The sequence below is a fragment of the Musca vetustissima genome, unplaced genomic scaffold (genome assembly GCF_032173495.1).
Source record: "Musca vetustissima isolate MV318-11 ecotype Yass unplaced genomic scaffold, APGP_CSIRO_Mvet_v1 utg49006, whole genome shotgun sequence".
Lineage (NCBI taxonomy): Eukaryota > Metazoa > Arthropoda > Insecta > Diptera > Muscidae > Musca > Musca vetustissima.
The window spans coordinates 15479-31167 of NW_026884841.1; the positions used below are offsets into that span (position 1 = coordinate 15479).

The 15689-nt window shown below is 33.8% G+C and overlaps 1 protein-coding gene across 1 annotated transcript in view; it reads left to right on the plus strand.

Moving 5' to 3' along the window:
* LOC133331900 (uncharacterized) overlaps positions 1–15689 on the plus strand; it is a gene marked incomplete at both ends in the record, with an annotated part of 57860 nt that overhangs the window by 15041 nt on the left and 27130 nt on the right. The window contains 4 exons of the mRNA XM_061540290.1: positions 1805–1869; positions 1975–2195; positions 7649–7731; positions 7826–7963. Coding sequence (XP_061396274.1) covers positions 1805–1869; positions 1975–2195; positions 7649–7731; positions 7826–7963 — 507 coding nt within the window. The remainder of the gene's footprint in view (positions 1–1804; positions 1870–1974; positions 2196–7648; positions 7732–7825; positions 7964–15689) is intronic.

Sequence of the window (15689 nt, forward strand, 5' to 3'; positions counted from 1 at the left end):
ACTTTTCAAAGTAATCGGTTTAGAATTTCTTGAAATCTTTAAAAATGCTATACGATGGCTACTGTATATATTTCTGGCCCAATAATGGTTTTTAAGTATTTTCCAGGATAATTTGTACACTATTGTTTGGTCCCGTTTTTTTTTTTTTTTTTTTTTTTTTGATGTGTGGGTATGAAAAGAAATCTACTTGGCATCCGTAGATTTCTTTTTATTCAGTCAGGACTGTGTATGACGTTTTGTTTAGACAAAAAACAATATGCTGATTTTATGCCATTAATGGTATTTGGCTCATCCTGGTCGGTCAGTTGCTGTTTTGTTTCTGGCTCATACACATAGATTCATGATTCGTCACCTGTGAGATCTTATACACGTCGTTTGGAGCACCACTACCGTATTTTTTAATATTCATTTGTATCAAACGGCCAAATCGATCAACTGAACTCAATAAAACATTGCCATATAAAGCTTACGATCATCGATGCACTTCTGTCGTGATCCACATCGATAATTGTGAAAAATTATGGCACGAATATATGAAAGAGTAAATTAAATTTTTTGCAACTAGCGTCCGCAAATCACTGTTAACAACACAACACATGGTAGTACGTACCATTTGTCGGTTATACTACTGTCAACTCCCAAAATGGAAATGTCAAGCGGCGCCATTCAACACTTAATGCCCCTTCACAGTGCCAAACTGTTGGAGGACATAGGGATGATACGTGTTTAAAACTTTTCATAATCAACTACATATGAAAAAGGAAGTGGAAAACATGTAAAGAGAAACACGGAGTTCCCCAATCTCTCCGGGACAACTAAACTTATAACTTTCCGATATTCCACAACCACCGGAACGTAATGTATGCGGTTGATTTTACGATCATAACGTCAGGTTCTATTATTGATCCCATATTTACGAGGACGAATGTCTACCCAAGTGAATCAGCATATATCTGTCACCAAATCAACAGCCACACTGTTCACTACTTGGACGGCTGATACGAAGCTCTCGATTTTCAGACCTCCAACTACCCCTTGATATTTGGTGTAACTTTTGGCAGCCTTTTCAAGTCATCCGCCTAAGTAGGACCAAGGCCCTCAAGTCGCTGGTCAGCTCACAATGAAATCTTGTTGACCTCTTATAAAGTAATAAGTCGGTCTGTGTTTAGTTATGCGGCACCAGTTTATTGTAAATATTCAGAACTGCCAGAATTCAAAAACAGATACGAGTAGCCTTAGCACAGCTAAGATCAGGTTGCAACCTTTCTGAATTTGACACAGAGGAGCCAGAACCAGAAAATACACATAAATCCTCATTGCGTTGTCCAGGCGAAATACACGTATATGTAGTAGCCCTCGTAATTTAATTTGAGAGTTGCATTTAGCTATACAGCGCAGGGATGAATTAGTAAATATATATATTTTTTATTTAATTGATTTATAAGAAGCCCAATCGTAATGTTATTTTAATTCAGTGATAATTTATAGAAATTTAAATCAATTATTTTTCTAGCTTTCAATTTAATTTTATTTTGTTTTTCTACTTATATTTTGTGGCCATCCACAGCAATAATCCATGTGCCAATAAAATATATTGCCCCAGTTGTATCGACATTAGTTTTAGAAGCTTGCGTTGTTGTCATTCCTGTCACCTTTTATTTATTTATTATTCTTTATTTCTACTTAATTTAATGTGTCTTTTAGTTACAGCCTGTACTGATTTTCAATTAATTAGTAAAACCATTTTCTATTTTTATTCTCTCTCTCTCTTTTTCTTCCCCATTTTGTTCCATATCGCCTCTAGGTACACTCAATGTGAATGTAACCGTTTTGCTGCTTAGTTTGGCTTCTCCGGATGAAAGTAGTCTGGTAATTTCCCACTCACTTGAATTTATTTGAATTTAAATTAATTAAAGGATAACACTGTTTTGTTTTCTCCCTCTCTCTCTCTCCATCTCTTTTCCGTTTCCGCAGAAATACGAAGTGGAGTTTCTGTTGAATCAGTTCTGGGTGGATCCTCGTCTGCAGTATGGCAACAAGTCACACTATGACTTTCTGAATGCATTGCATCATCACGACAGCATCTGGACGCCGGACACTTACTTTAGTATGCATGGCGATTTTAAGGATCCTATTATACCAATGCATTTCGCTTTAAGAATTTTCCGGAATGGGACCATTATGTACTCAATGAGGTGTGTATGGATGGCATTAACCATTTTGTTTTTGAATTTTGGATTTATACTTTTTTCATGAATATGTATTAGTAAATGTAGCGTGAAAGTGTGACCGCCGCTCATAACCTGATTTGGCCAGTAGTAGTTGTGAAGCGGTTGTGTTGTGTTCGGTTGTTTTTTTTTTTTTTTATTTTTTCGAATGACTGCAAATGAATGCCATCTTTTCCAGACATGGAATGTTTGTGAATGGTTGGCGTTTGCCTTTTTCTTCCCTCTGCTGTAATATTCTATGTTTTTTTTTGTTTTGTATACAAATGATGCAAGAATATAAATTTACACGCATACATTATAGAACAACAACGACAACAACAACATAAATATAGCTATCTTCTCCGCGTAGACATCAACAACAACATTAGCAACAGTTCTAAAAGTATCTACTACGGAACAACTACTACAGCAGGGATAATGACATAGAAATGGCATTACTGCTATGCATAGCATACAAATTCGTTACCTACAAAATAAGGCGTTAAAAGCAACGAGCAGAGTAGAACATAAACATGTACTTTTACCAAATGATCCCAATGTTAATGCGATTTTAATGGTGAAATGTTAGATTACTTCACAGGGTCTTTAAATTAAAAGTTAAATTTGAATTTTGTATTATTGAATCGGAAACAAACTAGAGTCGCATTCGTTGAGTCGACAGTCGACTTGGTATGTGTTTTTTGTAGAATTATACAATACAATATAACACCTTCATCTGTTGAATGTGTTAACCAAAAAATGTTTTATACCGGTATCCTTAATTTTCAGTATTTTGGGGGGTTTTGAACGCATTTTGCGACGTAATTCCACATTAGACGCATAGTCCACATTACCCGAAGTCACTCCAGACGCAGCAATTTTCGATATTTTAGTTTTTATTGGGTACCCAATCTCTTCCACTTTTTCAGGTAGTCAACATATAACGGCACCATATATCGGTATTTTGGGGAACGCATTTTCAAACAAATTCGCTGTAATTTATATTTTGTAGTCGTATTTGGTGTCTCCAAAAAATATTAATATTAATTCCTCTTGAGGGTATTCCCCATATAACAGGGTATTATATGTTTGTAAAAGTCAAAAGAAAACGAGATACACGGATGGAAGAATATGCATGGAATCACTTCTGAGTCGATTTTTTATGTCCCTCTGTTGATGTTAAATAACAAAGTACAGATGGTGCAGCTCATTTATTTGGCCCAAGGAGGAAACCTATTGAAAATGGCGAAAATCGGTTCAGATTTAAATGTATCTCCCATATATAATTTCAACCGAATTGATTTGACAAAGATTACATGATTCGACCTATTAAAAAACAAAATTTTGCACAACATACCAAATGGAGCCTAGAACGACGTGTGTCAAAATTTTGTTGAAATCGGTTCAGATTTAAATATAGCTCCCACATATATTTTCTTCCAATTTGATATAAATGTCACATCAAACTACCAATGTTTGTCCGATTGAGACGTATAACGTATGGAATTGAGATTAGAATAGTGTGTATTAAATTACATTGAAATCAGGTCAGATATAGATAAAGCTCCCATATATATTTTCGTCTGATTTTCGTTTTGTACCATTGAGACGAAATTTTGAATAATGTATTGAATTCAGTCTAGAATAGCGTTTGCTAACTTTTATAGAAATCGTATGTAGATGTAGCTCCTATATATTTTTGTTTGATTTCATAAAATTGTCCCCTAAATAACCCACCTATGTTCGAGTCGGTCCCGTCCGATTTTTGAACTATCCTTCTGGTTTATATTAGAATAGTAAAAAGATTTTTTCCGTGTGTTGAGGTTGTCTCCACATAGGAGCATTCTACTATAATATGGGAGGAAATTATTTATTCGTTATTAATATCTGTCCACGTTTTGGGGTTTTGATATTTTTAGAAATACTTACTTATATACCTACTTAACTGGGTAAAGATTGAACCGTTGTTTCATGTGTGAGCATCCAGTCCCACTTTGGCAGACTCCTTCTCAATTCGTTCAAAGGTGGCTGTTACCGCTCGCAATGTTCGACCCAATATGTCGAAGTCGTCGGCGTAGGCATGTAACATATGATGCTTGGTATACAGAGTGCCATTTCTGTTCACATTTGCATCTCGTATTACCTTTTCCAGCATGATGTTAAACAGGTCACACGACAGGTCACATGGTCTGAATCGTCGTTCGGCATTGAAGGGCTCCGAGAAGTCCTTTCCGACTTTAACAGCTAACCTTCTGCCACTCAACGATATCTTAAATAGTCGTATTATTTTGCAGGAATGCCGAACGCAGACATGGCATTAAATAACTCTGAATGGATAGGGCTGTGAAATGCGACTTTATAGTCGACAAATAGGTGAAATGTGTCGATGTGTTTTTCGTGAGTCTTTTCCAGCCGAGTTAAAATCTGGTCATTCTGATGGTGGATTTGCCAGGTCTGAAGCTGCATTGGTATGGTCCAATAATGTCATTGGCCAGTGGCTTCAGTCGTTCACACAGCACGCAGGATAGCAAATGCTGAGGTTCCAATCATTGGGCATGCCCTCCTCTAGTCAAATTGTAGTAATCAGCTGATGCATGCTCCTTACCAGTGTCTGACCCCAGATCTTGAATATTCGTCTGGTAACCCATCGCCACCTGCTGCTTTATTATTCTTCAGCCGATAATTTGCTATTCTATCCTTATCTTAGCTAGGTGGTATACAGTCTATGTCGTCATCTCTTATTGGTTCTGTGGTATATTCTTGACCGTTACTATTTGATACCAGAAGCTTTGCAAAATGCTCCTTCCAGATCCTCAACACGCTCTCTGTATTCTGTCACCAAGGTACCTACTTCATCTCTACAGGAGGATATGCCACCAAATCTTTCGGTTTGTTGCTTTACTCGTTGGTAAAATTTCAAGACTTCATTTTGACTCTTATATATTTCGGTTTGCTCACGTTCCCGTTTTTCTTCTCTTTCTTTCTCCTTTCCTCTCGATAATTTTTTTCGCAATGCGTGTTGCTACTGTAATTCCCTGTCATTGCGGTTCTGTATTATTACACTGTGCGACAAAATTGAATTTTTTTGATAATTACCGGGAAATTCCAACAGATTATAAAAAAGAACACAAGTGTATTGGCGTTTTAAAAAGTTTACGTCGGGAGGTAACCTAAAAAGGCGGGCAATATTCCCCCTTTTCAAGAATTTTGATAATTTTCGAATTATGATTTCTTGAAATCCTTGCATTTTAGGTATATAGTGTCTTCGGCAATATTACTGATAAAATATCGTGGAATATTTTGGTATGAAACTTTAACCCTCAACCGACTCATTAAAGGTGACACCTCGGAGTGGTCAGTGTCAACAAATGGGAATAAAAAAGGACCAACATAAGCCTGGACTTTGCCATGTTAAAGCCAATCAAAGCCGTTGATTGGTATCTATCATCCGAACGTCGCAACCTCTGAAAAAATTAAGTCACAAAAATACATCTAACAGCTAAAAATCGAGATATGAAGCTATCTTTTCATATAAAATATGGTCGCCAGCAAAAAAAAGATATCACACCATATCTCCCAACTATTACCCATGGCGAATTTTTACTTCTGAAGTCTTCATATACTCACTCACACCGCCCACAGTGTAACCAATCGATGGATCACACATTGTATTTATTAAATATATTGATTGTGTATTCGAATAATGGTAGATAATTTCATCTGAATTCTGATTCTAATTATTATTTTTTTATTTTTACAATTGCTCACCAAATTTTCTGCAGATTCGCAATTTAGATTCACTGAAAGCTAAAATGCAGCGCAATGTTTCTATAACGTATTAAATGATCGGTTCATCTTATTATTTGTGCATTGTACTAAAAAATATATACACTATAATAATTAATACCTGTCAATGAAATGTCTGTTTTAGTTATACGTTCAAAGTACAATATATTTTCATAACATATAATTTAAAAATAATAAAACAAGGATTGAAAAGTTTTCTATTTTTTTCTAATTTAATTTGTTAACAAAACATGTTGTCATTGTCGAATGACAACATGTTTTGTTAATGAAATGTTGTCATTGACGAATTGTCTTTATTCATTACATTCTCCGTAGCAACAGTCAAAAGTCAACAAATATTTTACTTGGCATAATAAAAAGTTTTGTCTAACTTCGTTCTCCAATTTTAAGTGTTTGTCTCTAAATGTGTGTGTGTGAGTGTGCGTGAGGGAGAGAGTATGTGTGTGTGTGCTTGGGCGTTCGTGTGTCTATGCCAACAGATACCATTATATGACTAACTTTGACAAACAAGCCACTTAGCTTAAACGAATAAAACCTAAATAAGGACATATGGACAAAGGCCCAAAGAGCTTAACAGCTGTGAACGTCTATTCACAATTGACAATTTTTTTTTTCTCATTCAGCTGTAAAACGTTCAATATTAACATGTATGTGTGTATGTAGCGTAATCGAATTATACGATTACATCAAGTACACAAGAAACTAGCGTAATTATTTTTATTGCAAATAGTCGAATTTGTGCATGTGTGTCTTTACACCATTCACTAAGTAGTTTGAAGAGTGCACTAGAAACACCTAGACGTCCAGTGGTAAAATGTGATACGACAAACAGCTATTTTTCTGGAAACAGAATAAAATATCTTTACAACAAGTCAGTACGTGTTGCCAACAGACCCCGTGGCTATGGTTTGCATAGGTCTACGGAATTACACACAGGTTTTATAATTTTTATTGGGAGGTACCAAGAGAGTGAAACGATCGACGAGATCCATTTCTGATTTAAAAAGTAAAATATTTTTCTTCTCTTTTAAATCTTCTAATATATATATGTGCAAAGTTACGAACCTTAACAAGCATTCGTATTGATTTACCAGCCCATTGAAAATCTTGAAAAATTAAAATCGAGAATGGGGTGGGATGCAAAAATACCGTTCTAGCAAACTAAAACATTTGCTCATAACCATTAATCCCTTACTCTTCATTACTGATGAGGCTATATTACACCTCATTATGCGACGATATGTTTGATTAACAACTCAGCATATCTTCAGTTTGTCTAAACAATTTATAAATTCCAAAGCGACATTTCAAAATCTCTATGAAATTTCGTTAAAACAAAAAAATACCACATAACAACCACATAATGGAGTTTGGCAACATACCACAAGAACAACAAAATCACATTTAAAAATCTTTCAAAATATTTTAGATTAGGGATATTTACAACGAAAAATCGTGTATATAGAATGCAAAAAGAATGTACATGTATAATACATGACTAGATTTTAATAGCATATATGTGCGTAAGTATGTATGCAACGTTTAAGTACTTAGTTGTATATCATAGAACCCGCTAAAGTATGAGTTTATTTGTAGTATATATTAATTCTGACATCTTTTTTTATTTTTTTCAGGCGACACTTGATATTATCCTGCCAAGGAAGTTTACACATATTTCCATTCGATGATCCCAAGTGTACGTTCTCAATGGAAAGTAGTAAGTAGCGATTTCAAGTTTATATTCAAATTGAAATATAAATACTCGTATTTATAAATATTTTCAATCAATTTTCACAAACAAATTCTTGCAGTTTCATATGAAGAGCCGCAAATAAGGTATGTGTGGCGGAATGGTGAGGTCACCCTGCTAAAGAGTCCCTCATTGACCACGCTGAATGCGTATCTAATAAAAAATCAAACCACAGCCTGTGATCAACATAGCTGGAGAGGTGAGTGACATCGTTATCGATCATATAGAGTACACTAAATGCAGTTTTATAGTTTTTACAATTTGTTTCAAAAGGAGCATCTTCTTATTTTCATTTTGAAACGAAATAATTTTTGTGTTTTATTAGCCAATGGATTTTAATTAATATCAATTAATTGACAAAGTATTTCGTTTTGAGTTGTAGTGCAGTTTTGTTCGTTATATATTTCGATTGTGAATACAAAATTCTAGGATTAAACAGATTAATTCATTTAGCATTGGGTTGTTTCTAAAAAAAAAATAAAAACACAGTATACTTTTGTTTTTGTAGAATTAAATTATGGCTTTTGTCGTGTGAATTTGATCTCGAACAATATCTACCTATTTTATGCATCCAAACTGAAATTCCATTAAGAGTAATTTATTTTGTTTCTAACCAAAAACAACAATATTTAAAATTATAATATACATATAAAAAAAGTTAAGGCTGAAACCCTTTTAATACTTTTATTAAATTTAATATAATTTTCTTTTGTTTAAATATGCCGAAAATTAATTTAACTGTATGCTAAGATTGGTGATGGCAAAAGTAGTATTATATGTATATATAGTATATATTTTTTTTTAATTGAGTCAACTAAATTTAAATATAAGAAGGATTAACAAAATAACTATCGAATAGTTGAATATAATATTAATGATTTTTATATAGAAAATAAATTGTTTTGTATTTCAATTCTTTGCAAGTCTTACATTATAATGAATTTTTATGAAAGGGTATTATTTTGAGATTATGTTTTTCTTCAAGAATTCCTACCGAACCCAAACTTCGATAATGTTTGATTTGCCGATTAGAATTTTAAAATAAAGTAAACGACTATATCCTAACAATTTTTTTTATTAAAAGTCGATTTTGGATGAACTAACTAACTTCACTCATATGAGTATGTATGTGAATGGAAACTATTGGGGACCATGTTGGGCAAGGGACTCTTCACCACGAGGATTTTTATACCTGAAACGGGATTAGTTATATCATGTGAAACTCATTTTTGATTTGTTTTTTCTTTTCGTAAATAAGTAAATTTAACTAGTAATCGACAGCATAACCATTATTTTTGATTAGGACAGCAGACCTACGAGGCATTGAATCTATAAGATTTTGATCCTTGGATATACTATTCCTCGCATCCAGAACCTTTGGGACGAGATTATGTTTGTTATTTAGTGAATCTCTTTTGATTTTGCTATCTATGATACCCCAAAGATTTGTCCATAGTGTAAAGATCTTTTTTTGTGCTGGCCATTATAACCCTTTATATTTGACTGCCGTAACCAAACTTTGACATGTTTGTATGTTTGAGGTTATTGTCAAGCTGAACATGGTCCTTCAAATTGGAATAGCTGTGATAAAGACCGACGCGCCTGTTACTGTTATGGCAATTTGTTGATCGGTCAGCACTGATGTTTTCGCGGACTCCCTCCGTGATGCATTGTCACTACTAATAATGTTGCATGAAACCAACTTATAATTGGAGAAATCACGGATTTATTTATGGAATATATCGCCGAAATAATATTTTGTACATATTATATTCACAAACACTGGTAATTAGCTGTTTTATCGGTGTACAGTATTTGTTTCTAGCCATTTTTTTCAGTAGGTCAAAATTTAAAACAAACACATCTGTTTGTAATAAATTCCTTTTAAAAATTATCTATAAAAATCTAACTAGGTACCTTTGTTTTATGAAAAAGTTATACGGCATTTATTATCTTTGCAATGTCAGTTAATTTAGTTTCGGCCACCGGTGTATTTTAAACTTATGCCAAACCTTTTAGCGCAACACCCTTTCATAGGAATAACGAGGGGACTGGAAGGAACACAAAAATATTATGAGCAGAACCAAATAAACATATCACCAAGTAAATCTTAATACTTAATAAATGACAGGTATTCTTACCAGCCTGCAGGCAGATTTACACAAGACTGAATACATCGAAAACTGCAGATGAGGAGTTTGTGGGGAAGACAGTAAAATATTGAAGCATAAGAATATGCCAACCCGCAGCTTTTGCAAACCTTCGAATCGATTCTTGGGTTATAACATAAATGATACGACTTAGAGCGAATAAAAAAGACTGAAGGGATTCATTGGAACACAGAATTTCTGGAAGTACAGGGATATCAAGACCAATTTCTTCTAATTTTTCCGCACAATAGGTCTTCACAGGCTCAACAAACCTATGTTTGATCCATAATCATTATATATATCTTTGAATTGAAATACAAAACAAAAATCGTGATCTATTTAAATGAACTATTAAAATATCATTATGTATACTTATTATTAACATTAACATTTTATCAAAGAAAAACAAATGTTTTGTAGAAAACCATGATGGTAAGAAAATTTGGTTGCAGAATCGTTATCAAATCATGGGACTCATAGTAAACAATTTGCAGACTATAATTTAAGTTCATAAATATGGAATATATTTTAGGCAGATATTCACTGCCTATTATAACCGGTTAATTATATCTTCGGAAAATCATTAATTCCAATCATATTGTTAATAAACGCATTGTACTTTAATGCTATTTAATTTATAAAAAACTACAAAAGTCTAAATATTTTAAATTATTCGATTTATGTGTTAAAAACGTATTTGATATGATTTAACGCGCCTTTTATTTAACATATCTCCAGAAGTCCATTTTCAACTATTGGCACAAATTATAATTTAATAAGGAAATAAAACGCAACACCTCTTTTATGATGCAATAATTAAGCAATCTACAGAGATAAAGGGTCACACTTTTGGCCAATAGTAAATTTAAAAATCGTTTTACGGTATCTTTCGTTTTATCTAAACCTAAACTAAGTGTTGTCACATTACTAATAACCCTTTAAACGTATACTTTTTGAAATGCATGCAACCTCTATGGTAGTTTGTAGTTAAGATTTCAATTATTTTTTAAAATTATTATTACACATTTTATACCATGTATTATTATAAATATTAAAAACATAGAAAATTTACAACGCTCGATTTTGCTGTGACATACAAACAACGACAGCCGACGGACCGGCGATAATGGTCATTATATGCGATGGTAAAAATTATTAACTTATTTTTACGATCGCATATAATGGCCATTATCAGTTTGACCTTTCCGAAGTTTTTATAACTTTCACCATAGTGTAGTTGGAAACTAAGTGGAATTGGAAACCAGAAACAAAAAGTTATGCCGACTGTGTTCTTCAACGATATTTCGAAATGCCCAATGCACAGAAATACTACATTGTGACCACGTTTGGAGACAAATTTATTAAAGATTACAAAATACCGAAGATTGAGGTACCGTTATATGGATGATATATGCAAATTTGCTATCCAATGATAACTCCAAACTATCGAAATATACTTCTGGACCGATATTGATTTTTGTCAAAATTATGTTTCACCCATTGAGAAACCAAAATATCAAATTATATCCATTTTGCCAAAACGAGAACCAATTCCGATTTCTTTAACATGGCGTGACTGCAAATAAAACTCTACTCTATGCTAAATTTAGCAATTCCTCCCAGACGAACAACTACATCGTCATAGAATTCTAATACAATCGATTCCACTGTATGTCATCAGATTTGGACAAGTGTAAAAGTCCTTTAGATATACGCGATTGATGATGAATCTAACATATAATGACAATGGTATGTGAAATGCTTCCTATTGAGAAACAACTAAACATTGATAAGCCGAAATTTCATACTAAACTATTTTTAAATTTAAACATAATCGTAGGAATTATGTCGAATTGTCCATCAGGTGTGCAATGTTTAGCTCACTATGGTCCTCGGCTAGTTGTAGATCTTCAATGGAGGGTTGGTAGCTTCTCCGATGCTGTAGACATACATACAATTCTTGCCCAATAGGAATTGAGGCGGTTGCACCATCCTGATCTTAGTTCAGCTAATACTACTTGTATTTGTCGGTGCAGCTGCATTTCCTCTGCTGCGATGTGGGGTGGTCTCCAAATATGTCTCTCACAGCCATGTACACACCAAAGACCGGACGAAGGCGGGTTAGGAGTTTTTTAACAATACCGGCTACAGATAGATCACCAACCGGCGATTAGTAATTATACAACAATTTTAAATTAGAATTAGATCGATACAATACAAAACCACAAACTAACTTAATTGAAAAAGCAACAGTAATCAGAAGCTATAATATCAAATCTGCTGCTCAAATGCTGGCTACTGTTTCCATCAGGGTGCGAAGAATGAATAAAATACGCTCTTTCTCACGAATGCTCACTGCGATAATTCGAATGTTTTCAATTTGTCGCGAATGATAAAGTTGCAATGAATGAACAAGCATTTGCAATCTCTCGCGAAGGTTCGCATTGTACGAAAAATTCACGAACGATAAAATTTCGCTGCAAGCGTCGTCGGTTCATTTTTTTCGCGAGCATTTGTTGCTGAAGAACATCCTTTTGAAAAGCTTAAAAAAAAAATGTTCGCGAATGCTCGCGAGCACTGTTAAAAACAACAACAAACAAAAATTTCATAAACAAGTAAACACACACACAACGAATGAATGTGTGTGTAGCAGAAAGTGTGTGGAATAACAAAACACATGTCCAACAACTATTTGTTATATGTGTGCGAACATTCTTTAACGAATGCTCGTTTGGTAAAGAATTTATCGCCATTCGTAAAATGGGCACAAAACGGATAGAATGAAAAAGAATTCATACGCGAGCGAATTTTTGCGCACCCTGGTTTCCATGCCGCGCTAGCGACTTGAGTACCTTTTTCTTACATCTCAGCTTATCGCTTAAAGCAGTGGCTTGCGCAGACGACTTTGAAATGCTATCGAATGCTACTCCCAGTATTTTGGGGTAGTTTGTGGTCAGAATCAATTCTCCACCGACCATTATGTTCAGTGGGAGCTTCATTTCATACGTTCATGGGGTGAACACTGTGGCTGTTGATTTTGTGGCGGATATTTTCATATTCCTCAGATGCAAGACTTTTACGAGATCTGCTATATAGAAGTTTAACCTCTTACAAATCTTTGTCTTTTCTGTGTCCTCGAACACCTTGGCATGGCTAACGGTATCGAACGCCTTCGATAGGTCAACTGCACGGCCTGTTCAGGTTAATCCTTCTGATTATATGTGTGGAAATGGCGGGTATTCCCTCCGAGCCTAATGCTTTGTATGACTTAGCGTTTTTGATGACATCCTCGGCTCAGAGTGCCCTTATGAGACGTAGTACACTCATTTTCGCCCTGTCACTCTCGGGGTTCTCAATGAATTGCCGGGTCTGGGTCTGAATCTGTCACAGTTACGCCGTTAAATGTGAAAGCCGTCCTGTCAGTCTTTTTACCATAATTCGAGAGTGACTTTAACGTAGTCCCCAACTTACATGTTCCGATGACAATGTTACATTGCTTTAGGTGGTCTAGCCACCTTCAAGGTTAAGTTCTCGTCAGCTATGAAGCGTGCGGTAACAGTAGCCATGATTTTAGGCAAATTTCTCTCAGCTAACCGAGGATCTGAGAAAATGGGAAACTCTCTGAAGCGGTGATTGGTAAACTATCTGAAACAACCTTTTGACGGAGGCGATGATATTTATATGTGACATTTATCAGTGCCACAATGGTGATGTCTGGCGAATTTTGGCAATCTCCTCTTATCCTGGTGGGGGTATCCTCACTAAACGTGAAAATTTTTGAGCTATTAACTGCTCGTCCAGTGATTTACCCCTCTGGCACTGAAGTCCAATCAATTATCTCCTCAGGGTTTGGGAACGACTTAAGCATTACCCACAATTATCCCGCACTAAAGTTGTAACACTTCAAATGTTCTATCCACAGGAAAACCATCAAACTTTGATGATTACATACCAACTGCATCCACGTATAGCAAATTACTGGCCCCAAATACATACACATATTTCCATTAAGATGTTCTTGTTCATATTTTCATTTTCTTGTAGTATATAGATACATAACTTAATTTCACAATAAAAATAATTAAATTTAAAAAAAAAAAACTCTTACTACATTTGCCATCACAATTCAGCTGCAGCTGTTTAAATTAATTGTTAATTCTTAGCTGTTAATTATTAAATTTCTTTTTTTTTCTGTAATTAAATTAATTAAAGCGTTTTGAAATTGTTCCAAATTATATTTCAATATATCATTTAATTTGTTTGTTGGCCTTTAATTAGTAGCTAGAGAAACAAAATAATAAATAACAATATGTTCTAATTATTAAACAAAAAATCAACAACAACAACTACATTGAATACCAGTTAATTCGTTAAATCAAAACAAAACTTTACAAATTTCCTACTTTACAATTCTGAAGGGAACTACAGCTGTCTTAGAGTTGATTTAATATTTACCAGAGATCGAGCATTCTATTTCACCACCGTTTTTATACCTGGCATAATATTGGTGACGTCATCCTTTATAACATTCTGGTTAGAATGGAATGCTGTTCCGGCTAGATCCATGATAGGTAAAACAATCAAATGCCTATTTAAATATCGTATCGTACCAACAAAACAACAACAACGAAAATACAGAAACAAACCTCTACCCCAACATAACACAAGAAACCCCTTTAAATGCAACAAAACATCCACATAATTCCAAAAATTCCCAAATTCCAATAAAACTCAACAGAAATATTATCATTTTCATTACCAAACATAATTATCTGCAACACCTACATTATTGCCAATTTGAAACATAATAAGCACATGAAGTTTACAAAACAAAAAATTCTAAACAAATTGATTTCACTTTATTTATTTTTATTTTTTTTCATACACACTTGCATTTTTCCTCCACAAAAATATCTTCTGCTTTCTGATTCCGATTTCTGATCTTTAGTAGAGAGTGATATCAACACCATTAAAATGCCTGGTAGTCTTCGCTCTTTTTTTTTTTTTTTTTTTTTTTTTTTTTTTTGTTTCATTACCTTTATCCTTTATTTTTTTTGTGATTTATTTATTTATTATTATTATTTTTTTTTTTTTTTTTAATTTTTCAATAAACAGCCTCCATCCCCCTGCAATATTTCATTTCCGAATTATTAGTTTTCAAATTGTTTTACAATTTTTCTTTATCACATTGTCATTCTCCCTTAAGACTCAGACGGACATTTCATGCTGTGGTACGCTACGACATATTTCGATATTTAATCATTGTATGTAAAAGCCTGTTTATCCATAGAACAAACACCCACCCATGCTGTTATGTAAAGAATAAAAGAAAATCTGAATCAATACAACTAATCGTAACTAGATTCGTTTTCATTATTTTTTAACCAATGCTTCACTACAAAAACAAAATTCAACAGTCAACCCAAAAATTTGTTCAAGTGGTACAGTCCACATTGAAATTGAAAATACAATAATATTTAAAACTGAGACCACCTTTTTAAATACAAAAATTCACTGCAATATTTTTGGCATTATTTTATTTAATTAATGTTGTTTTTGCATGAACCCCTTAAATTCTCGAAATATATATATTTTTTAGTTAATTTAAAATAAACGATAAATTATTACGCGTTATTAGATTAAAAGAAAAACTTGAAATGAAATAAAACATTTTTGAAATTTTATCCAGGAAAATGGTTGTCAGGTGATTCCATATATCCCATATATCTTCAAAAGACTTTCAGTTATTCTAATAGCATGACATGGCATGATAGT